Source organism: Ambystoma mexicanum, chromosome 1q (genome assembly GCF_040938575.1).
Source record: "Ambystoma mexicanum isolate Mex_15411 chromosome 1q, UKY_AmexF1_1, whole genome shotgun sequence".
Classification (NCBI taxonomy): Eukaryota; Metazoa; Chordata; class Amphibia; order Caudata; family Ambystomatidae; genus Ambystoma; species Ambystoma mexicanum.
In genome coordinates, this window is record NC_090922.1 from 1,012,767,592 (window position 1) to 1,012,790,792 (window position 23,201).

The window sequence follows — 23,201 nt, forward strand, 5'->3', positions numbered from 1 at the left end:
ATTAGGGCATTTGAGGGATGTCTCAGTCATTATCCATGTCCATGTGGTCCTGAGGAGGGATAGTCTGGGACCGTGAAAAAGTAGAGTTTCTCCTTAAATGTGAACTTCAGCCGTGCCGGGAACAGTATTGTGTAGGGGATGCTCCACTCTCGCAGCTTCTTTACCCGAAGGAACTGGCGCCTCTTCTGCTGCACCCCCACCGAGATCCTCCTCATGAGACAGACGGAGGATAAGGTCTCTGTCTCTATAATTGAGTATTTTAGCGATAACGGGCCTGGGAAAGTCTCTGGGTGCAGGGCGTGACGCCAAGGCTCGGCGAGCTCGATCTACCGTGAAGAAGGGGGGCGAGGTTGTCAAGCAGCTCTTTTAACAGATCTTCAACTGGCAATTCCATGCAGCGCTTCAAGCATTTTCAGGACACCAATTAAACTTATGTTGTTCCTGCGCGATCTCGATTCCAAGTCGTCGCATTTGGCCCTAACCATCTTCATATCCCAGCTAAGGGAACCAACTGCATCTTGGATGGTGTGTATACTATCTTCATTGACACTGACTCGTGCTGCTGCCTCTGTGATCCTGGTGCCAGCATGGTCTACTTGGGATTTGAGCGATGCAAGTTGGCATTAATATCATCTACCTTCTCGTGAAAGGAAGCAAAATTCTTGGTCATAGATTCCAGTATTGCCGCAAGATCAGGTGCCGGGGCTGGTGGGGGTGAGGTAGGGTCATCTTGATTGGATGATGTGTGGCCCTAGTCCGATCTAGGCGTTGCTTTATCAAACTTATCCATAGCTCCCGTTTTACTGGCGCCTCGGGATCTGTTAGACATGACAATGTAGTCAGATGTATGGTATCCGCCAAAGGTCAGTATGCAGGTGTACTGGTAGGGCAGCCAGGCACGTGGGGGCCCAGGAATATTGTAAATCGTAGTAGTAGTGGAGAGTGCACCACTGCTGAGGTTCGGATGCACTGCAGTAGGCCAGCAGGGTTGGTGCGCTGATTATGTGATTTCCGGTCAGATGAATGGATATTTCAGCGTGGTGTTGCAGACTGGGCCACGGCTCGAGCGATGATGGCACAGATGGGAACAATCGGAGGAGGAGTGTGGGTGATCATGTTCCCACCACCCATCCAGAAAAGTGCCCCATGGTTGGTGATGTCTCAATAGGGAGCTGCATGTACAGGAGTGAGGTATGTGAACAGTTCCACCAGGACTCAGCCCCCCACGCACCAGTGCAAAGGCTGCCCCCACAGGCTCAATAAGTGATGTGCCCCAGGCCCGATGGCGGGAGCTATTCAGAGAGGTGTCAGGGCCAGCACCCACCTTTCAGCCTTCAGGGCGGCTGCGCCCGTACCGCATGTGATATCCAGAAGGAGGCCAATGGAGCAGCCCAGCCATGATGAGGGCCCCCGGGTGATGGCATCCCGGAAGGGCGGTCGTCCCGCACCACGGTCCGACAAGTCCGCTCTCTCGTCCCCCGCGGGTGGGAGCAGTCCGTGTTGAGGATCGCAGGGGGGAGCAGGGAGGGAGACGTCCAGCAGCCGCTCGCCCTGCGCCCAGGCAGCACTATGGTAGTGGAGGGCAGGGCGGGAAGCCACACAACCTCCGGGTCGGTTCTCAGCAGCGGTGCCCGAGGTCGGCCGCCACCTTTGTACCCCACGAGGTGCCACAGCTTGCCAAGTCTGTCCAGTCCAACAGCTGAAGAGGCAGGAACGCAGTCCAGAGCAGCCCCTACCGCACTGAGGCTCCTCAGACGTGTCACGCAGGCCACCGTAAGGTATGAGGCAGACCTCGCGGATGGGCAATGAGAGGCCAACCAGAAGCCAGTCGGGCCCAATGCAGTCCAGTTGCAGGAGAGTGTGGGCAGTATGGGCCTTAATGCTTGTTTCAGAGGAAATGTTCGAGGCATCCTGCCACTAGTTTATGCCAATGCTGATGGCCACACTGGGGGCCAGCAGATCTAAGTTGAAACTCTGGAGGCGAAGGAAGTGTCCGGTCTGTGCCCAGACGTGGTCCAGGAGCAAGGTCTAGTGGATCTGCCAAGGAAGTGAACAATTCAGCAATGGGGCTACAGATATGTAAAGCAGCAGGTGGTCAGACAGCAATCATTCCCCCAATGGGATCCTGTGATGTAGCCACAGGCTCCTGGGCAAGGAGGGTTCCCTCAGAGATTTTGGGTCCAGAGTCGTGACCAGGGTCAGTGCCAGTTTAATTAGGGATCTCCAATTCAGCATCTAATTCCCTCAGTAGCTCGAAGTGCTGCAGTCCAGCGGAGAGAGGCCCAGAGGCCGAGCCGGGTGTAGATGGTAATGGAGGATGTCATTGGTGGGCTGTTCCGGCAGTAAGGAGAAAAGAGCTCCCGCTCCTGTGTATGCTGTTGATTTAATGACTCGTTGGTGGGCTGCTCCGGCAGCGAAGAGCAAGGAGAAAGGAGCTCCTGCTCCTGTGTACGCCAGTTGGTAGCCTGCTCCGGCAGCTAGGAGAAAGGAGCACCTGCTCCTGTGTACACTGTTGACCTTGGTGGACTGCTCCGGTAGTAAGGATAAAGGAGCTCTTGCTCCTGTGTATTCCCTGGTAAGAGAAAGGAGCTCCCGCTCCTGTGTACAAAGTTGACTCAACGGCTTGTTGGTGGGCTGCTCTGGCAGCTAGGAGAAAGGAGCTCCCCTCCTGTGTACACTGTTGAATCAACGGCTCAGGCACAGGACAGGTACCCCAGTGTGCGCCTTGTTGGAGCTCTAGGGATATGGGGGAACGGCAGGGTTCATGGATGCAGTGCCGGGAGCGGGCCCAAGATGGAGCAGTGTTCAAAGATGGTGACGGGGCCGCTCCCGGGCCTGGCACTCACTTGTCAGCGTTGTCGCTGGTGGCACTCGATGCCAGGGCTCCAGATGGAGGTTCGGCAGCGCCCAGCCACAAGCACCAGAAGCGCCGGGTCTCAGGAAGTGTCCCGTTCGGGAACCTGGAAGCAGGCTCCCTGTAGTGACAGCCGCAATCCGCAGTCTCTCTCCCCTTAGGCCGACGCCAACGCCCTCCACGGGCCCAGGCTAGCCCAGCACCTCAGCCGCGCCATGGGGTAGGTGACCAGATCCCAGCTCCAGTATGTCAGATCTTCTCTGGATTTGAAACAGATGTGCCCCTCGTCTTCATCAGCACTCGATGGCAGTCATAGGAGTTAGGAAACCGATGCTGTAGACGGATTATAGTTGGTGACACACGGTGCTAGTTAGCTAGGCAGCCATTTTCAAGCTGCTCAACAGCGCCCCTGAGTGATTTGGTTTTTAAAGTCTAGCAGGGCGGTTTCGGTTCTGTGCCCTTTGTGAATTCCAGACTGTCTTTCCTAGGATGGAGTTGGTTTCTAGGTAAAGTTGGACTGGCTGTGAGCGGCCTTGTCTAATATTTTGAGAAGAAACGGGACGGTGGTTATGGACCGTTAATTATTAGGCTGGGAGGGATCTAGTGTTGGCTTTTTTAAGAGAGGACGCAACCAAGCCTCTTTAAGGCTGTCCGGGACAATGCCCGATTTAAATGAGGAGTTTATGAAGGCAGACAGGAGTGGAGCAAGGGGCTCGGCACACTCCTTGATGAACTTCGGGGGGGCATACATAGCACTTTACATTGCGACGGTTTAAGGTGTTTGAGGATGTCTTTGACTTCTGATTCTGAGATGTCTTTAAATGCGAATTTAGGGAAGTTTATGGTTTTGTCGCTGGGCAGGGTCTGTATTGGCTGGTTCTGGTTCAGCTTGTATGGTTGTCCACCATGCTTCATCTTTAACAATCTCGTCAGTGCAGATAGGAGGAGCTCTGAGTTCATTAAAGAAGGTAGAGTTCTTTGGATTGAGAGTTGGTGTTGGATATTCGCCGATTATACGCTTTGGATTTAGCAGTGAAGATGGCATCTTTATACTTTTTTGAGAGCTTGGCGTTTGTTATTGCATAAGGTTTGGACCTCTTCTGTGAACGAAGAGTTTGCATGAAATGACTTTTGTTCCTTCTTGTTTTCTAGTGGGGTTATGATGTTGACTGCGTAAGTAAGGATGTCCTTAAATATACCAGCTAAAATGTTTGGGTCTTGCAAAAAAGGAGGTGCTAGGCACGGCAGGTAAAGATACGGTCGGAAGTTATACGATGGTGGAATCACTGTTGTGGTCAACCACCCAGTCAAGAGTGCGGCCTATGGAGCGAGTAGGGTTCATAATTTTCTGGGAGAAACCCAGATCTGTGAGCTCCTTGGTGAATGAACTAGCAGCTTTATCATTGAGGTCATTGAATCCTAGGTCACCTAGGAGTAGGGTTTTGGTTTTTTTTTTTTTTATATTTTCACTGAGTAGGTGGGTGACTTGTCCTTGGAAGTCTGCAGGGATTCCCAGGGGCCGGTAAATAACTTGAATATTTATGGTGTTTTTTGGTGAAAGTGACAGTTTGGCTGATAGGATGTCTACATTACCCTCCCATCGGTGGGGTATGGGCCTAAAAGGTAATGCATCTTTGAAAATCGCAGTGGAGTGTGCCGCCAATGGGTATGTAAGGCGGTGGGTGGGATTGGGTTGTCCAAAATGGCTGCAGGAGGAAATATTGAATGTTATTTTTGAACAAGTAACATTCAGTAATTTCTTCATTGGTCATTTCGGAAATGTGAAAATCCCCCAAATTCCTTTGGGAGCATATAGAATCAACACTGAGTGAGTTTGTTTGATAACAGCTTAGATGTTCTTTAATGCTGCTTTGGAAGATTTGTTCGAGTGATTTTGTATTCCATGAAGGTGGTCACTATTCATGTTCTGGAAATGATTTGTCTGTATGCTGCTTTTTTTTATTTTGGTTTATCCATGATCACAAAAGCACCACCTTTGTCAGCTGCTGCTGTTGTAATGATCTTATTGTTTGTGTGCTTATTGCTGATCACTCTTGGGGGGGGGGGGGGGTGGTGTACGCTTTTGTTTACCTGTTGTATATGCCAGATTTTGCTTGTTTTTAGATACTGTTTTTCAAGTTTTTGGCTTTAGTTATGAGTTGTTCACACTATTTGTAACTGCCATCATAATCTTAAGGACCCCCTTTTTTACTGCTCTACTCATGGAAGTAAATACAATTTGAGACAAAAACCATATATAGTCTCCTTTTTCCTTGCACATTTAAATCTTGACCCATTTCCTAACTGAGGTAGAATGTCAATTATTTGCAGAGTAAAGACTTTTCAGCACGTACAAGTTCATGTGAATGTGAGGGCTTAAGTAAGAAGCATGGTGTTCTCTACTGCCTACTACATCAAACTGCTAGTACAACTCTGTTCTATTTCTCAAACAAATTGTGAGGTTGTGGTGAGGGCTATTGTAGGGTCAAAAATCGACTACTGCAGCAACTTGTTGGTAGGGATATCCAAGTCTGATCACTCGTGGGTAAAATTTCTACAAAATAGTGTGGTCGAGGTTATTGCTGGCCTAAAAAAGAGAGATCAGGAACAAGATGCGAGACGCAACCTTCACTGGCTTCTGATTGAAGCTAGGATTCATTTTCGGCTGTTGGCGATTACTCATAAAAGTTTCATGGTCACAAGCCCCTGTTATCTAGTTGAGGCTTGGATCAACAAGACAAGTGTTAGGGCATCGAGGTCCAATAACAGTAACCACCTAAAAATAATGCTCTGCAATCTGACTCTGGTCATGAGATGCACATTTTTTATGGCTGCGCCAAAGGCATGGAATGCCATTCCACTGGATCTCGGAGAACTGAAATCTAGGGCAATTTTCAGAAAGAAGCTCAAGACATTTTTATTCAGATAACTGGGCCAGGGCCCCTTTTTCTCTCCTTTTCCTCTCCTTTTCCGGCGGCTTCGCCTCTTTCTTACGTCATGTTTGTGTGTGTGTATCACTTGACTAGTGATGCTATATTGGTCGTTCCATGTTGTGCCCTTAAGCCTCCGGTTCACATGGTGCGCATTACAAATTAATAAAGTAAAGTAAATAAAAAGGGTGTCCCATTGCGTCCTTAGTGTTGATTCGATTTAGTGTGTGGATCACTTTTTCAGGCTGTGCAATGTGCCTTCCTCATCCACGAAAAGTACTATGGATAACAATAAAGTATGTGGCCTACAAGGAATGACCTGGAGGTAAAACAAAATAAAAAATCAATGTTTGGTGTCTTTTGGAGCTCATTGTCATGGTGTGCTGCTGGGCTGTTAATTTGATCTTTAAGCCTTTTTCTGATGTTGTTTATCTCCTTATTCTCTGGTTGTCCTGAAGTGGAATTGGTGTATCTGATGTTTTTAATTATTTCCAATGCTCTCCTGCATGGCTGCTGCTCAGCATATACCCTGTTATAGGTAGTCCTCGGTGGGTTCTAGATCCTGAGTCCTTTTGCTATTGCATCATTTCTTGTAAGCCATCTGGAAGTAATTGTCACTGTCCAACTTAGCTTCCTTTCTCATCATCTTTCGTATGAGCCTTTTTTTGGGCACGTTCCAATATCCATTGTGATGTGCAAAAAAAGGGTTGATGTTGATCTGGTTTTAAAATCACATACAACTCAACGTGAACAATTGGCCTGCTCCTTGTTCTTACAGTTCCCCATACAACCCAATGGGCTGCTCCGCCACAGCTACCCTAGTGGAATGAACGTCATTAAGTGTTGAGCACAGCTTGCTCGACTTGTTGAAGGGCATCCACGAGCACTTAACACAGTGACTGGAGAGTTTCCCTCCACACAAATTACAGAGAGACAGGCTTTTACTTTGACCTCGAAGCAATTGATAAAGAAATGAAAGAGAAATTATGTTTTACTGTTATCGGACATGGAGTAGAGCTATAGGTGACCTAAAGTTCAGCATCAGTAATGTCCACGGTAAGGGTGGAAGGGGCTGAAGGGTTTGATCAACTATATCAAAGGCAAACTATATTTGTTAGTCTTTGCTTTTGAGTCAGCAAAATATTTTGTCAACTGCATAATGTTGATTTGATCATTTAAAAAATTGTAAATCTACTGAAAAATCTAAAACATAGGAATATTGGACAAAACAGACATTGCAAGATGAATTGTGGCAAATAATCCTTTTGCTATGTGAATGTGTGATTTCAATGTCCTTTTCACATTTGTATTTATTTGTAGAGCAACCTTTGTTCAAAGTGCCCCTATATTCTGGACTCAAGTTGAAAGCCAAGCCCTGCTTCAAGTAAGTTTTTGAATATGAAACAATCTCGTAAATGCACACCTTTATTTTGACAACACTTGGGATGACATATTTGCATATGTCTACGCCTTAAAACGCTTATATTTGTCTGTTATCTTGGATTTGTATAGTCCCTCCTGCCATAGTTTATGGCACCAGCGCACTGCACTGTACGTGTCCGGGAGACTAAAAGACGAATATGATGGAGCATTCAACATTAGCAATAGATAATAGCAAAACCAGTGTATTTAGTTGGAAAAAGGGGAAGATGGAAACGGGGCTCTTGAAGGTATGAGATGGAAAGCAATGTGTACAGTTGGACAGAATTTATCATGGGCATCAGCTTTATTCTATGGTGCGCATCAGAAACCGCTGGAACGGAGGAATGGTGGCAGCAAGGTGTAAGATGTGACAAGGGCATCTGTCTAGATTTACTCACTCCATGAACATGCATCTAGAGAGCCAATTGGTGAATCCTAATAGATGCCTCAGCCGAAGTTATGAGGACGATATTTGTGAATCAAGGGGGATGCAGGATAGTGGAAGCTAGGAGGGAATGAGAGTCCAGATTCCAGTCTGCAAAACATGTCTTTGCGCTGCTCACCTGCTGCATGCAAGCACAGCTCAGCCTATGTGTGTCTATGCAGAATTGAGGGGACTCTGGTGTCCTTAGTGTAATGTGCATGCATGTGGACATGAATCAAGGTGGAGTGGTTACCTGAATCACCTGCAGGAGCAGCCATGCACGTGCTTATGTCTGCTGAGCTACAAAGAAGGGAGCTCCTACAATACAGCATGGAATTACTGCTGGAGTGCACTGCATTGAAAATGAATGATATTATCCGTTTTACCTGCAGTCTGGTGGTTATATTCTTCCTGTGCATCCGTGTATACAGCAATGCCTGGTGATGAGGACAATGAAGAAGTAGTAGAGGGGTGCAAGGTCTAAGGGGTCCGATTAAAATTGCCAGGAACCTTGCAGAGGAGTAGAGGGAGGGTTCCCGGAGAGCTTCTAGGGTGGTGGTTGTGCAGAGAAGAGATTTACTGAAAGTGACTTCTGTCCATGGACAAGTTAATAGGGCGATTCAACCTCATCAGTTAAGTCGAGATGACCACATAGGTGGAACAGGCCTTTCATGTATGTAGAGTTAAATATGATCAGTTGCATGAGCAGAAGATTATGGTGAATTCCAGGTCCAAGATGTTGGATTGGCAAAGGTAGAACGTATTTGTTTTGCTCAGAGCTGGAGGAAGTTTTAGATGCGGTTCAGTTGTTGAGTGAATGGGGGGGCTGGTTTTCATAGAATAGTGTCTGCGAGGGCCTGTAGCAGGCCCATAGAGGGCAAGCAAGAGTGTACATTTGGATGAGCTGAGAGTGATGGAAAGGTGAACGGGCAATGTGTGCTGAGGGCAGAATCGCAGTGGGGATGGACAGGAGACCTAGGGAGGGTGGCCAAAGTAGGCATGAAACAGTGCTTACATGTATTACTCAAGTGTAAGATGGGGAGGAGTCAATTTGGACATGAAAGTTTATGCCTCAGCTGAGATTGCTGGGAAAAAAACAGGTCTTCAGAGCTTTCTTGAAGATCACCGGGTTTTGAGTAGTGATGCAGAGTATTATCTGAGGGTCCTGGTGGGTATGTATTGAGAGATATCCTTTTGGCTATATTCTGGAGCAATTTAATATCTCAGTCCCATGTGTAGGCACAGTCTTGCTGCATTGTTCTGGATGTGCTGTAATTTTGTCAGATGAGACGAGGAAGCTTCAAGGAGCAAAGAATTGGCATAGCCTAAGTGAGAGAAGATGATAGCAATGTGTTGACACTATACAGAGATGAGGAAGGGGCAAATGCATCGAAGGACATGGATATGATGGAAGCAGATTTTCACCACCAAAAAAGGGTGGAGGCCATCGGAGAGCCCAGGTTTTTTGCTTACATAGAATAGGAGAGTGCGGTTCCCAGCGAGAGAGGTCATGGTGTGGGCTGAAGGAAGATGAAATCATGCTTTGTAGAAAACTCCTGTGTTGAGGACGAGGATTTGGGAAGTCATACAGCAGTCCCCCTCTTGGAGACATGATGCAAGAACAGGTGTGTGGGAGGATGGAGCATTAGGGATTTTGTAGATGATTTGAGTGTCATCACCATAATTGTGGCAAGATAGTCCAATAGGAGAAAATTAATGTTGGCAGGAGGCTGAGATACAAATGAAAAAGGGAAGACCTGAGTGAGGCTCTTTTCAGGAAACATGTGAAAGAGGCAAGGCCCAGATTATAAGGGTGGTAGGGCTACAATTGTCTTCCGAAGAGGTACCGTTGAGGGCTAAATCTCAAATGCCTATGGTGTGTAGTCTTTTGGTGAGGATGGAATGATTGATAGTGAGAAGCTGCTGTGAGGTTAAGAAAGATGGGGGCAGCTAGCCCACCTCAATGTTTTTTTAGGTCATCCTAGATGGAGATTCTACAAGACTCAGTTCCCTGTAGGGGTCTGAAACCTGTCTGAGTTGGGTCAAGGATTTTGTGAATAAACATAATTGAGTAGGCCACAACAGTCAGCTAGTTTGGCTAGGTATTAGTTGTTAGAGAATGGTGTGTAGTTGTTAACATGCAGGGGATCAGGGTATGGCTTGAGGTTTATTGAACAAGGTTATAAGTTCTGAGGGTAAAATGCCAGTGTCAAATGAGTTGATGAACAAGAGGGCAAGATTTCCAGCACACACATTCAAGTGTTTTCCTTTAGCATGTAAGGAGATCCCAAAGGTTTTCTGGTAGATAAAAGGAAGAGACGAGTGAAGATGAGTTGTAGGGAGGGGCATGGCCCAACGGGGAAAGGAGGAAGAGGATGATTTCTATTTTATAGGATAGCCTTGTTCCTCTCTGTATTTATTGTAAAAGTTATTGGAAATAGCATCACAGAGGATTTGCGTGTGGGGCAGAGTTCATAGCACGATTATGGGAATTTAATTCTGTAATTTGAAGAGTGCTCTAGCGGGGATAGGAGTTTTTTTAATCCTGTCTGTACAGTCAGACTATTTGTTTTTTTTTTGCTTTAATTCTACAACAATTTTTACAAAAAAGAATGATACACTCAGGTACATGTCCAGATTGAGTTCCAATTTCCTTGTCTTATGTCTAGGCTAAAATGGGGCTACAGCAGATTGAAAAGTTAGCAAGCCTTTAGTCGATTATTCTTCCCCCTTGGCTTTTACAGGTTCAACTCCTTCCGGAACAAGGTCACTCCGATGACGCATTGCTTGTTGTTACCACTGGTCAACATTGCCCATAGATTTTCTGCTGTAGTTCTTCAACGGATCCGCGAGGAAACTGTGTCTTTCCGTCACCAGGCCTGTGCATTCAAGCACCAGGTGCTTAGTGGTTTTGATGTTGTCGAGGGGTTTGCAAAAACAGTTGTTCGATTGAACTTGATTTCGAATCGCCATTATTTCATTGGTTTTCAGCTGGTTTAGTCTAAACCTTAGAAATGTTCTGCTTAGCCCCTTATCAGGAAATGTGTGCAGATAACCACGCACTGCGTCAAGCTTCATTGGAGTGCTTGGGAAGTTGGCTGTCAGAGAGTAACTGTTGGCGACTTCTTGGGTGTTGATCCAGTCTGCTTCAAACAGTTTCTTTGACACTTTATTTGGATTTTGGATCAATGTTTCCACAGAGACATCTAGTTCTTTCAAGATGGATAGATTGAGTTGTTCCCTGCTAGAGAGCATCCGGTTATCACCACCTAGGATTTCCTTACGAATGAGATCCAAGACTTTAGCTTCAGGGGCATTGATGACTTTGCGATACAGCATTGGGGTTGCTCTCATTTGTGTTGCTAGGAGGATGATAGGCAGAGTTCTCTTCTTATAACCGCTATAGGTATTGAGTTCGCCAAACCCAAAACACTACGCCAGAAGTTACTTTCATATTTCGCCCAGACAGAATTCGGAACCAGTGGCATTGCATCCATGCCGTAAATCAAGGCAGTGACCAGCTTAGATTTAAAGAATCTTAAAGTTGGAATGATCGAGAATCGGCCGTGTTTCCTGTGCACGGCTTGGATTGAGCTGTGAGGTTCTTCAATTTTGATCACAGGACTTCTTGCATGGCCTTTTCCTCATTGTCATTCCTGATCTTGATTCCAAGTTACTTAAATGCTAGGACTGTTTCCAGATTATGACCTTCACAATACCATGCACATTTTTGTTTACTTTTTGCAGAATCACCCAGGATTAGTATTTTGGTTTTGTCATTATTTAGCCTTAAGTTGTTCTTTGTCATGTAGGCTACCAGGTTATCGAGTTGACGTTGCAAGCCAATAGGGGTAAAGTCCATCAAAATTATGTCATCTGCGTACAGTAATCGCTCGATTTTAGAGCCTCCTAGTGATGGTGGAAAATGCCTGATCATTTTGGTTGACTCCCGTAATCTGCGATATAAGAGTTATAGAGTGAGGGTGCCAAGGGACACCCTTGCTTCACTCCTCTATCTGTATTTCCTCAGACAGGCAGCCTTCTGCACTAAGGCACACTCGTATAGAGGTATCCCGATGCAGGGCTTTTATAGGTTCCAGGATGAAATCGGGGCAATCTTTGATTTCCAATTTTGCCCAGAGCCGCTGTCTATTGACCTGGTCAAAGGCTTGGACCAGGTCAATGAAAGCCACGTAGATCGGAGGACCTCCTTGCAGTACTTTTGCCTTCAGGAGCTCAGGAGCAAGATGTTAGTGCTAGTTCCTGAGTTTTTGACAAAACCGTTCTGGAAGGGGTCCGCAAGGTGGGCAGAGCAAATCCAAGTTTGAAAAGCATCCAATGCCAAAGACGCAAACACCTTCCCCATCACGTCCAGAAGGGAAATTGGTCTGTAAAGGTTAGGGTCATCAGTAGCACCTCTCTTGAATATGGGTATGATGGTTGCTTTTTTCCAGGATGGTGGAATATCCTAGGTAAGGTTGCAATTGAAGAAGATCTTACTCATGATGTTGGCCCACAACTCCGGATGTTTCTTAAGTTCCAAATAGCAAATGCCGTCGGGCCCAGGTGCCCTTGAGTTATTCAATTTCCTAAGTTTATTTAGAATTGATTCTTTGTCAGATGGAATGTTCCAGGATGTTTTAGCTTTATGCTTCGTACTAACAGCCAGTAGGTTGCAAGTCGCGTTCGAGATCGGTGCAAATAGGTCAGAAAAATGGGATATCCAACGGACCTCACCCACGTTGTTCTGGATGTTATCATTGGTCTTGCTTGATAGCCCCTTGATCAAGTTCCAGAACTCCTGCGGCTTGTTTCCGCAAATAGCGGTCAGCATTTGCTCGGAATCGCTCTGGTATAATTTGTGGAGATAATGTATGAGCCAGCTCTTGTAGTTGTAGACGGCCGTTACCCATCGTACCCGGTTTTCAGGGGATGGTAACTTTTGATAGATTTTCTTCAATCGTCTGTGCAGTTGTCTTGTTTTCAACAAGGTCTCTGTTGTATGCGTGTTGGTGTCCGGTCTGAGGTTTAGTTGACTTTGTAGTAGACATCAAGAACCTAGTTAGCAGAGGGGTGTAATTCAGTTCGTCCATGATCCTTTTTGCAGAGATTGTGCCATCATTCTGAAGATGAGTGTACTGAGCGTCTATTTGGAGGAGGTCTTTTTCTGAGATCTTTACACGTTTCCCTCCATCAGACACCTCGAGTGATATGGCGCTCATAGGGAGCTGGGTCCTGGACGTCAGACCTTCTGTAATGAGGAGGTTGTGGTCGCTAAAGTCAACTCGATCCTGAAGGTGTGGATCTCAGAGAGGAGGTCCTTCGAGACAAATGCATGGTCTATGGTCCCTTGTTGATCCCCTCTTTGACACGATGGAATCTGTAGATTTGATTTTAAACGGAGCCAGTGGAGATTATGCATATCCCTGGTCGTCATTAGCTCGTCGAGAAGTTTCCCTCTTTGCCTCACTAAGAGCTTTAGGTCCTGTTGCTTCCGGTGGTAGCCAATACCTTACACATTGTGTTGAAGTCGCTGTTAATAATTGTACTGTGGTCCAGGTTTTTGTTGTCAACTCGCCCAACATGTTCTGGAGCACGGTGGCAAATTTGTCATTCGTTGTCATTTTGGGATTCCAGTGCACATTGATTAAGAGGATTGTTCCCTCTTTGGGTGGACGGGGTTCTCTGGTCGTATGTTTCCATTTTAAAATTGACGCCTGGATCCAATGAGGCGAGGGGAGGACTTCGAGCACATCTAGGCCTGATCCTGCTCGAACTGTGGTTATGAGCCCGGCTGATGGTCGTCCTATGACTCCTTTCGTGGCGGCTGTAAAGATTATTTCATACCCGTGCAGTTGAGGTTTGGTGGTCAGCCATGTCTCCTGTAAGCAGAGAATATCGAAATGGCCCAGGTTGATATCAGTTAATTTAGGTAAATGTGCGAAACCCCGCGTATTCCAACATCATAATTTTAGCAACTTGGTTGGGGTTGTTTTTCCTCCACTGGGGTTTTTCCTGTCTTGAGGTTGTTGGATTCCCTCATTTGCCAATCATGGCTAGTTTTTTCGATGGGGTTTCGTATCGGTCTTGGACCAAGACCAAGGCTCTGTTTTCTTGGCCCCTGTTCCTAGTGGGTTACTCGCTGCTGGGTCGTTTTGAAGTAGACGTGGAGGTCTTTCGGTCCGGACCGATTGCCATTCAGGGTTTCCTTCCTTATGAAATCGTTTTTCCTGTACTTTTTTGTCTACTTGTTCAAAAGTATGAGATCTGCGTTTGTCCATGATTCGGTCATTGTCGGATGGTTGAGCATGTTCCGTTTTGCTAATGTAGTGGATAAGGGGAGCGCCTGTCGTGGTCACTGAGTTTTTAAAGCTTCTTGTTTCCGTGGCTCCTCTTCTCGTGGAATCCACTTGTTTGAACGTGTGATTTCCGATAACTTGTATCCCAAGAACAAGAGACTTTGTTTCTTTCAATAGTTGAAATTTAATGATTTTAGAATTGAGATAGATGTAGGAGTAATCTGTTCTTCCTGACGTACTCGGTTCCACCATCCAGAGATCCTTGTTCCGAATGTATCTCGAGCTTGGAATTTGAATTAGGACTTTGAGGATGTTGGTTCTGTTAAGAGTCTCACCGCCCACCTTTGAGTTGGTACATTTCAATCTTAAAATACAATCGCTTACGATTTGCTTTGGCTCTGTTTTTGGGTCCCTTTCACTTTCGTGCCTTCTAGTGCTTTTGATGTTACTATCCCGTAAATTCTGTAGAGAATGTGCTGCTGAATTTTCAACACCAGATTCCTTGGTTCACTTTGTGATTTTTGCGTCGACTTTCAACTCATGTCTCCGGAGGTGAGCAGGCTCCGGCAACGGCCTACATCTGCTCCAGATGTTATCACGTGCTTTGAACGTTGACTCACTTTTCTTTTGGTTTACTTAGGGGACCTTAATTTTGTTGGGTCAACGGACCGATTTTTTTGAGTTTTGTCTGGGGACGTCGATGATAGTGAAGACAGGTCATGGAATAGGTCTTTGTTTGGTGGTTCCATGGTGGGATTTTCTGCAGCCACCTCGTTTACTTTTCTCTTCAGAGTTCTCCTTGTGTTGCTTTCAAAACCATTCTCGTCGATTGTAAGCGTGCTCCAATCTGACTGGTCCTCCACAATAAGCACTGGGTTGGTCGCTGTTGCCTTTCCCGGACTGTTATGCGTAGGGGTTGGGAGTTTCTGCTGCAAAAAATCCACCTCCTGTTGCTTCAACGGTGGTACCCCCTTTCTGGTTACAGCTTTAGTCTGTCTCTTCGGGACTTGTAGACTACGTATCGGAGCTGTCGTGTTATGGTCTTTCTTGGCGTTGAAGTGTACAATCGACTTTTGCTGGTTGAATATGCCGTAAGAGAAGACCTTAGGATTTTGGTCTCGACCTTTGTTGATCGACCTCGTGCATCCTGTTGACTTCTTGTAGGAGAAAGGGTTGGACACTTTCTTTTGGGTGCCTGCCATTACTTCACTGAGCTTGTCAGACTGTTTGTTCTCCTCTTCTTCTATTATTGCGATTATAGCGTCTAGAGGGTCAGGCAGTAGCCCAGACATTAGGGCGGCACCACTCCTGCTTTGTTGGGCTTCTGTTCTAGATGGCTCAGGATTGACAGAGGACAATGCTTCCTGATTTGTTTGGGTATGTTGTGGCAGTCTATTGCCGTCTTCTACGCCAGCTTTGTGTGAAATTGAAGCTTGCTGTGAAGATTTGGAGGCTGTCAGTCTGAGGGATTGGTCTATCCTAGCTGCCAGGGTGCCCTCGGTCCCAACAATGTAGTCTTCCAGATAATTTAACTTGGACTGCATCAAGGCTATGATTGACGTCTGATCGCGCAGAGTGTCGTTAATACTCTCATAGAGCTTACTGAAAGGTGCCAGCGCTATTGTTACCGTGAATCTAATGTTCAGTAAGTCTACTTTTTTTAGGTGAGTCTTGCGATGATGGATGTTAGATTTTGCTCAATCTGCATAGGAATAGGGGTGTGTCAACGCAGGTTTTTTTTTTTAAACTTCTGTCTTTAACCTGGGCAGGACTTTTACACTTAGGCCCAGGTGACGTTGCAGATTTTCTTGTCTTCAGCGGGGAGGCTGGTGTCACTAACTGACCCAATCCCTTTGGACTCCAGGCCCTCTAGTTCTGTGACCTACAGGCTGATAGGTGTTGTTTTGGAGATTTCACAACGGGGATTTGAATTTGTTGTTGATTTTGTCGCAGTACCTTGCCGTTGATAGTTTCAACTTCCGCATTTGTAGTGTGTACAGCCGGATTAAAGGACCTTCCGGTCAGCCGGTGGTCGGTTCCGGCTGTTATTGCGGATTTGTCGGTACAATGCCATCTAAGTACCGGCGTGCTTACTGCCAACATCGTGGGGACGTGAGATTCTGAGACCCGAGGGGCAGTACTGGAATCCCCTGTAATACCTTTTAGGGATGTACCAGCTGTCTCAAGTTGCGAGAAGCTTGCCAGGATTTCACTATCTGAGAGTTCATGCTGGGAATTCAGCCGAGTCTCCATTTTCTTCTTTTCTTTTTTACTTGGGCGGGGGGGTACCTCTGGTCTTACGGTCGGTCTTCTTCTCATCTTGCTGATGTTGTATCGGTGAGTTTTAGTGTGCGTAGTAGATGCCAGTTTGAACTGACCCTCGGTTTGGGGTCCTTTTTTTTTTTTTTTTTTTTTTTTTTTCTTTTTTCTTAGTCATGGTTGCGTCTTGCCACTCGGTGGGTTCAGACTCTCCAAGCGCCGTGTGCTCAACCAATTTACAGGAGTCGGGCCTCTTGGAACTACCAGGCTCTGGAGAGGACTCTACCCCCCCATGAGGCTCATGAGAATCATAGCCGTGTGCTACAGCAAAAAACGGGGGGGTGGGGGTTGACTTCAGCTTAGGTGAGCCTGCGGTAGTTTCAGTGTTGTGGGCTTTTTGAACACAGACTGGGGTGTTCCATGCCACTGTTGGGCTTGTCAAATCATCCCGCGCAGGCATCTTATGGACTTCAATGGTGCACCTTATTTTAGTTGAAGCATGATGGATAATCGCTGTTTGGTCAAAGGTGTAATTCGCACCTTCAACAGGGTTTGTGGCTTGGTGCGTGTGTCCCTGGCAGTTAGCAGCCGCAGGGACACACGGGACGGTGTGAGACAGCATGGGTTGATTGAAGTGCGTCTTTCCTTCGATGCTATACGCATCGTCCGACATTGACCCCTCTGATACAAACGGCCGAGTGCCCCGCCTCCAGATGTGACACGGATGTGTGCTGAGGCCCAGCCAGGGTGGAGGGGGGCGGCGGTGAAACTTCAGCTTGAATCAGTTTCACATGGCCCACAGGCGCCAGTCTGGGTGTGGGGGGAGAGATATCGACGATAAGGGCTTCGCCGCATACCAGCGGGTTAGGTGTCAGCCTTTGCCATCTTCGTTGGGAAGTCCGGAGAATGGTTGGGCATTCCCGAGGGAGCAGTTTGCTTTGGTACCCGCTTGGGGGCCGAAAGTTTCTCACCCCGCCTCTTCAGATTAGATTTGCAGACACTCGATTCCTTCGGCGGCCGTAGGACGCGGCGAGAAGATTCCGCCTCGGTCCGCGCAGAAGGACAGGCGGTAGGTAGGGCGGGGAGAGCAGGGAGAAGAACGGGGGTGAGGGAGTAAGGAGAACAAGGGAGGGAAGGGAAAGGTGAGGGGGGGGGGAAGCGTTTCTGCATCCACATCAGAGGGGAAAAGGGGAGGGAAGGGCGCCATACCTGCACATGCTCCAGGACCGGGTGATTAACTGGATGTTCGCCTCTGTGTGCATGATAGTCTGTGAAGAGTCCTCCATCACGCGCAGACAATGTGATCGAATAATTGCTTGTAGTGGCTTCTGACAATATCTCGTGCACAGCCCTTCAACAGCCTGCCGCAGTCTGCCGAAGTCTGCAATCATTCAGCTGATCACTCTGCGGCCGCTCCGCGGCTGGAGTGAGTATTTGAAAAGTCTCTGGAAGCTGGGAATGCAATGGAAGCTGTAGAAAGACTCTTGGTCTGCCAAAGTCTGCAATCACTCAGCTATTCGGTTTTGTACACTTTGGCCGAGTAAAGCTTAAACTGAATTGTGTAGGCACATTTTTGTTGTTGTTGATGGGTCTTCAAGCACATTCCAGAGACCGATTTGAATATCTCATTAACTTAAGCTGTCGAGAGAACTGACTGGCTGAGTTCCCTTTCCTGTTATTAGTGAATGTTCTCACGGATAATGGAGTCAAAGGCTTCAATAAGCCAGTTATTGAAGGATGGGACTGAGATTGGATCAGAGGAAAGGTGGGTGAAAGGCGTAGATTTGAGAGGTCAAAACTACCCATGGTCCTAAAACAACATCATGCACATGGAATGATTTCAAGGTAAAGTCGGGAATAGGGGATATGCCAAGGGATAGGTTGAAGATGTTCCAAAGATAGCATCTAAGGTGTGGCTGGCGAGTGTATAGTGACAGAGATTAAATCCTAAATGTGTACTAGTCAATTTAAGAGTGCTGGCTCCAGTGCTCATTGTGCATTTCAGTTTTTATAGACCAGGATCTATGATCCACATCTAATCATACAAATACTTCCAACTGTAACACTGTCCCCCACAGACGGAGATTATGCAGTGCACATATTATATATGTATAAGAGTCCCTCTTAGTTCAGGTCAGTCGTCTGGCCTGTAGAAACGTTCTGTTACAGTAGTAGGACTAGCATCAGCACATTAGAGAGACCTGAATGTATTAGTTAGAGAATGGAGAACTGTTCTACTGACTTTGAACAGAGGTTATTTTCTGTCTGTTAGTATCCTTAACCGCAATGGAGTAGTTGTTTGACCCCCGTCTCAAAGTCAAATAGAGGAGAAATCTTTGCCTGGTGGCTGATGCAGATGTCTGTTTGGGGTTATTTTCTTTGCATGATTGAACTGTGGAATTTTGTACTTCATAGATTCTCCATTATGGCGGTTTAGTATCCTCAAAATTTGGACAGAGAAACAATGAATTTCAGAAGAGGGTAGAAGAAAGTAGTTTAGATTTGACCATCACTTTTATGAGAGATCTGGGCAAATGCATGCGTGTGTTCTTTAGCAAAATCTCTGAGAATTATGCTCGGAGCACATTACTACCTTTAAGGATTTCTGCAGGTTTCATATGTCTTGAAAATACTTTAAAATTGTTGCATTGTAAGAGAACCACTTTGGTCGACCAGTCCATCAAAGATACTAGAAAACTCTAGGGAAGTGGAGGATCCATTTTATGTATTCAGTACTATTGTTGTTTTTCAGTTCAAAGTATGTCATCGTTCAATTCCAAAAGTTCTCAAACATTTGACATTTTATAAGGTGTTCTAAAACATTTTATTGGTTTAATCTGTTTCAATGGACCATTCACAAAGCATGGTTGTGGTTTCCTTTTTTTGTGTATTCTCACTTGGATTCTATTTCCCTCAGACTCCGAACCACTAATTAAACTCCCCGCTCACAGAATCTCTTCTGGTGGAGTTGCATAAAATGGTGTTCTTCCTCCTATATCTGCCCTATCTACCTAGACATCTTGAGGTTCCCTCATTGTCCCTTGTTTAGGAATGGGAATTTAAAAAAGCATTTGATGGGTTTTATTTCTTTGCTACCGAGGTTAGCCTGGTGGGCTAAACGTTCTCTGTTGGATTATGTGTGTAACCTTTTTCCCCCTCAACTCAACTGGGTACATTTATTCACTGATTCTATGGTGAGGAGTTCTGTCATGTGCCCTCCTTGCCACTCCTGAGATGCTAAATGGACCACTCCCCTTCTCTGGTCACCTATAGGTCTTGGTATTCCCCTGTGCCCAATAGGGAAATCGTCTCTTCCTACCCATCTGTTTATGCTTGGTATAGGAAAATCGTATTGCTGCATGCTACCCTCAATCTTTTAGAACTCAATTTGTGTTCTTAATTTCCTGTCCTGGCCTTGCATGATTATGCATTTCAATAAGATCCTGTTTGTGTTGCACTAGTCCCACCCACTCCCCTAGATTAAAAAAGAAAGGACTGACTAGATCTAGATTCCTTGGCCCCAGCGGCCTCTAATTTTGTGCCTTGTCACTCATTTTGTAAGGAGTATTTGGTTTACAGATTGGCAGCCAACTACCTCCTATACTCATTTGTCTTGCTTGTAGCATTGTATAAGAAATCTCCTCTGTTGCTTTTTACAATTTCTTTATCAATGTCACCTTTGAACAATTCCTGGGTAGTCACCCTTTTCTTATCTCGTTGTGCTTGTCCCTGAGGGTATCCAAGTGCAATCTGGGTTATTGTTTCTTAATTGCATTGAAATATTGCTGTAGTTGATCACACAGCCTCCAAATATCTGCTTTAACAATTAGTTTATTTCTTAATTACCTTTGCTGCTGTTCATTTTGAGATTCACACCAATGTATTGCTATATTGAGAATGGTCTGACCAATTATTTTACTCTTTAAGTTGTCAAAAGTTGCAGATACGGACTGTGGACATCCTTAACAGTGAAACATCTGATCTATGTATTACTTAGGTTAATTCCATGTGTTAAATTCATCTTATATTGCCTCAAGTAGACCCTGTTTTCATCACATTGAAGTCTTGCTCCTATCCAGGAACTCCTACAATTATTCTTTTCCACTCTGGTAACTGGTTTGAATTTCAGATAATTCAGCTGACGTCCTGTGATCCAATTCTTGAAACATATCTCCCTTTTTACTAGTCTGTTTTCCACCAACATGACATAGCAGTAATTGTCATTTATATACGCGGTTCCCCATTTGTATGGCTTCAAAGCTCTTTGTGGTAGCATGCCTAGTCTTATAATGTGTGTGTGCATTTGGCAAAAGGTAGGAATTGGGTGGGCTGACTAGGCTCCATTAAGCATGTCGATGGGCACTGAGGGAGGTCTCGAAAGAGTTAGTGCAAGAGACTCGATATGTGACCAGCTAGAACAAAAATTGTCATAGGTAGTTGCTGTGTTCTAATGGCAGAGGTGTTGAGGCAAGTCTGGTGTAAGGGGTGAGGCCATTACATGTCCAGCTACACCAAATTTGTCATAGTCGTAGCTGAATTCTAGATTGTGTGGATGGATAGCCATGCATGTGGCACATGTCCACCAAAGTGGTGTGTGTATACGTACCTTCAGATCAGAAGAAGCTTTTCTTTGAACCTACTGTGTGCTCTGATCATCTGTGTAGAGACAAGCTACCCTCATATGCTCTTCTAGACACTATAGACGGACTACCCTCAATGTCCTCTAAGTGCAAATGGACCGGCTATCTTGTACTGTCTCCTAGATGTGGTAGAAAGGATGCCATAAGATCTAGATCATATGATTGTCTAGAACCATAGACAGGACAGTCTTACTCTATATCTTCTATGTTCCATAATAGGTTCCCTTCATGCATCCTCCAGTGCAGTATCAAGGATGATTGCATATATCATGTGTTACAATGGCTAACTTGTAGATTGTCTAAGTGCAAAGGATAGCTTACATGTATTCATCTTTGATCTCAATAGACAGGTTAACATTATAAGGTGCTGCCTAAGAGTCTGCTCCCAGAACTGTCTAGGTGCAGCACATTCCCCACCCTTCAGTCTGTCTAAGCTTCACCAATCTTCTAAGTGAAGTACATGTGCTAACCATCACAATCTCCTCTAGAGCAGTAACTGTGCTAGTCTTCACAGTTTTTAATGTTAAATTGTCTTTGAAGTCGCTGGTGCTTGGGTCATCTTGGAAGGCTGAGTTATCTGTAGATTGCAACAGTACATGCTGGCCTAATTCATTGACATGCTGGTCCAATTTGTTTTGTATTCGTAATAGACAGATTCCAGTTTCAAGAACATTTTGAGCGCTTTAACAGCAATCCTCTTATCTCATTGACCAGAGATGCGCTACCAGTAAGGGTCATCTAGGTATGTAGCTGAGGCGGGTCTAATGCAAGCCAACACTTTATTCTCTCTTTTTACAAATCTGTTTTCAACCAACTTGAGGTGAATAAAGAGACCAGCTAAAAGGTTGAGAAGTAGAAGTCACATCTTGATTATTAGTTAGTTGTACAGCCTCTGTAATGACTGGTTTAATGGACCCTGATCTTCACAAATATCTACTCCTACCTTCTCCCCCAGCCTCTATTTTATTATATTCATGATTGCTTATCCTGGGTCACCCACTGGTCATTATGGAACAATCTAGACCATGAGTGGTTAATTTCAGAATAATTAATTGTTGCATGAGATTTTTAGACCAGTCTCAATCAGTGATCAACAATCAAGCAACATGCTTCAGTGCTATTTCTCCTTTCACAATTTGTCAACATTATTCACTACCCAAAGGAAAAAAATGGTACCATAAACTTTCAAAAATTCACTATCCCGTGTCGCCCACTGTGAACAAAATATCTGGACAGTGCTTGACCCTGAGATTTTTTGGTATTGCCAGGTCTTTACACAATAAATAACAGGTGAGCAATGATCAATAATCAAACAATTTGCCTCTACAAAATGTCTTACCTCACAGTTTGTTAATATTTATCTTAAAACCAGAGTGTTGAATGATTCCACAGCAACAAATAGAATGTCTATACCATTGGCCTTATCCGCATTAATTGATCAATGCACAATGGATAATCCTCAATTTCTATCCGTCTTTTTAAACAATTTCCCATTTGTAAGATTATTCACCTGGGGAAAATCTAATTCAGCAACAGAACACAACTTCATACATAACTGATCTAGGGCATAGCCCATGTTAGAATCCATATTTAACAATGTAGACCTCTTTTGCCACTAGAGTTGAAGTGAACAACTAAACTCTGCTCTTTTGGGTTTGCAACAGGTAACTGTTTATTTTCATTGCAATGTAAGGAAACGGGGCATCCCCATCAGGAAAGCATGAACTCCCGGGCAAATAATGCAGACCATTTTTTAATGTTTTACATTGCACTTAATAACAAAGTTTATTATATGTGAGAGTAGTTCTCATGACCATGTACAAATATTTGGTCAAAGTAGTTCCATCTCCTGTTCCTGTGCATCTGCTTTCTCATAGCAATGCCTTGTGGTCCTTTCTCTTCCCTGTGCCAACAATCATGGCTCCCCATCTAACACCTTTGTTCGTATGTACGTTCTGCTTTCATAATAACCTCCACTGTTGTGATTCATGCACACTCATCCTGCAAAATCATCCTTCAAAATACATTACATTCAAAATTCATATCTTAATTTTTTATATTTTAGAGGATTAGTTCTTCTATCCATTACCCGGTCAACAGGGATAGACATTTTGTTTTACTGGCCTTGACTGTGTATATCGTTTATGATTTTTATTAGCAGACTTTCCATACACATGATGTGGTGAATTTAATCTTCATTGATCTTCACTGCTTAGAGATTTTTTAAAAAAAATATTAAAACATGTTCATTTCTAGGCTTTCAGGCTGTGTATGAACATTTATTGAATTGTGTTGGTGGCGGTGCTTATTGCATCAACAATACAGCACCGCCAGTGAAATAAGCATTATTGTTAAGAGAACAAACCCACAGGA

The 23,201-nt window shown here is 45.1% G+C and overlaps 1 protein-coding gene across 3 annotated transcripts in view; it reads left to right on the plus strand.

Moving 5' to 3' along the window:
- The window catches only part of LOC138540387 (putative ferric-chelate reductase 1), a 552,853-nt gene that overhangs the window by 161,282 nt on the left and 368,370 nt on the right, over positions 1 to 23,201 (plus strand). For all 3 annotated transcript variants that reach the window (XM_069641681.1, XM_069641682.1, XM_069641683.1), the window contains exon 5: positions 7,105 to 7,168. In XM_069641681.1, coding sequence (XP_069497782.1) covers positions 7,105 to 7,168 — 64 coding nt within the window. The remainder of the gene's footprint in view (positions 1 to 7,104; positions 7,169 to 23,201) is intronic.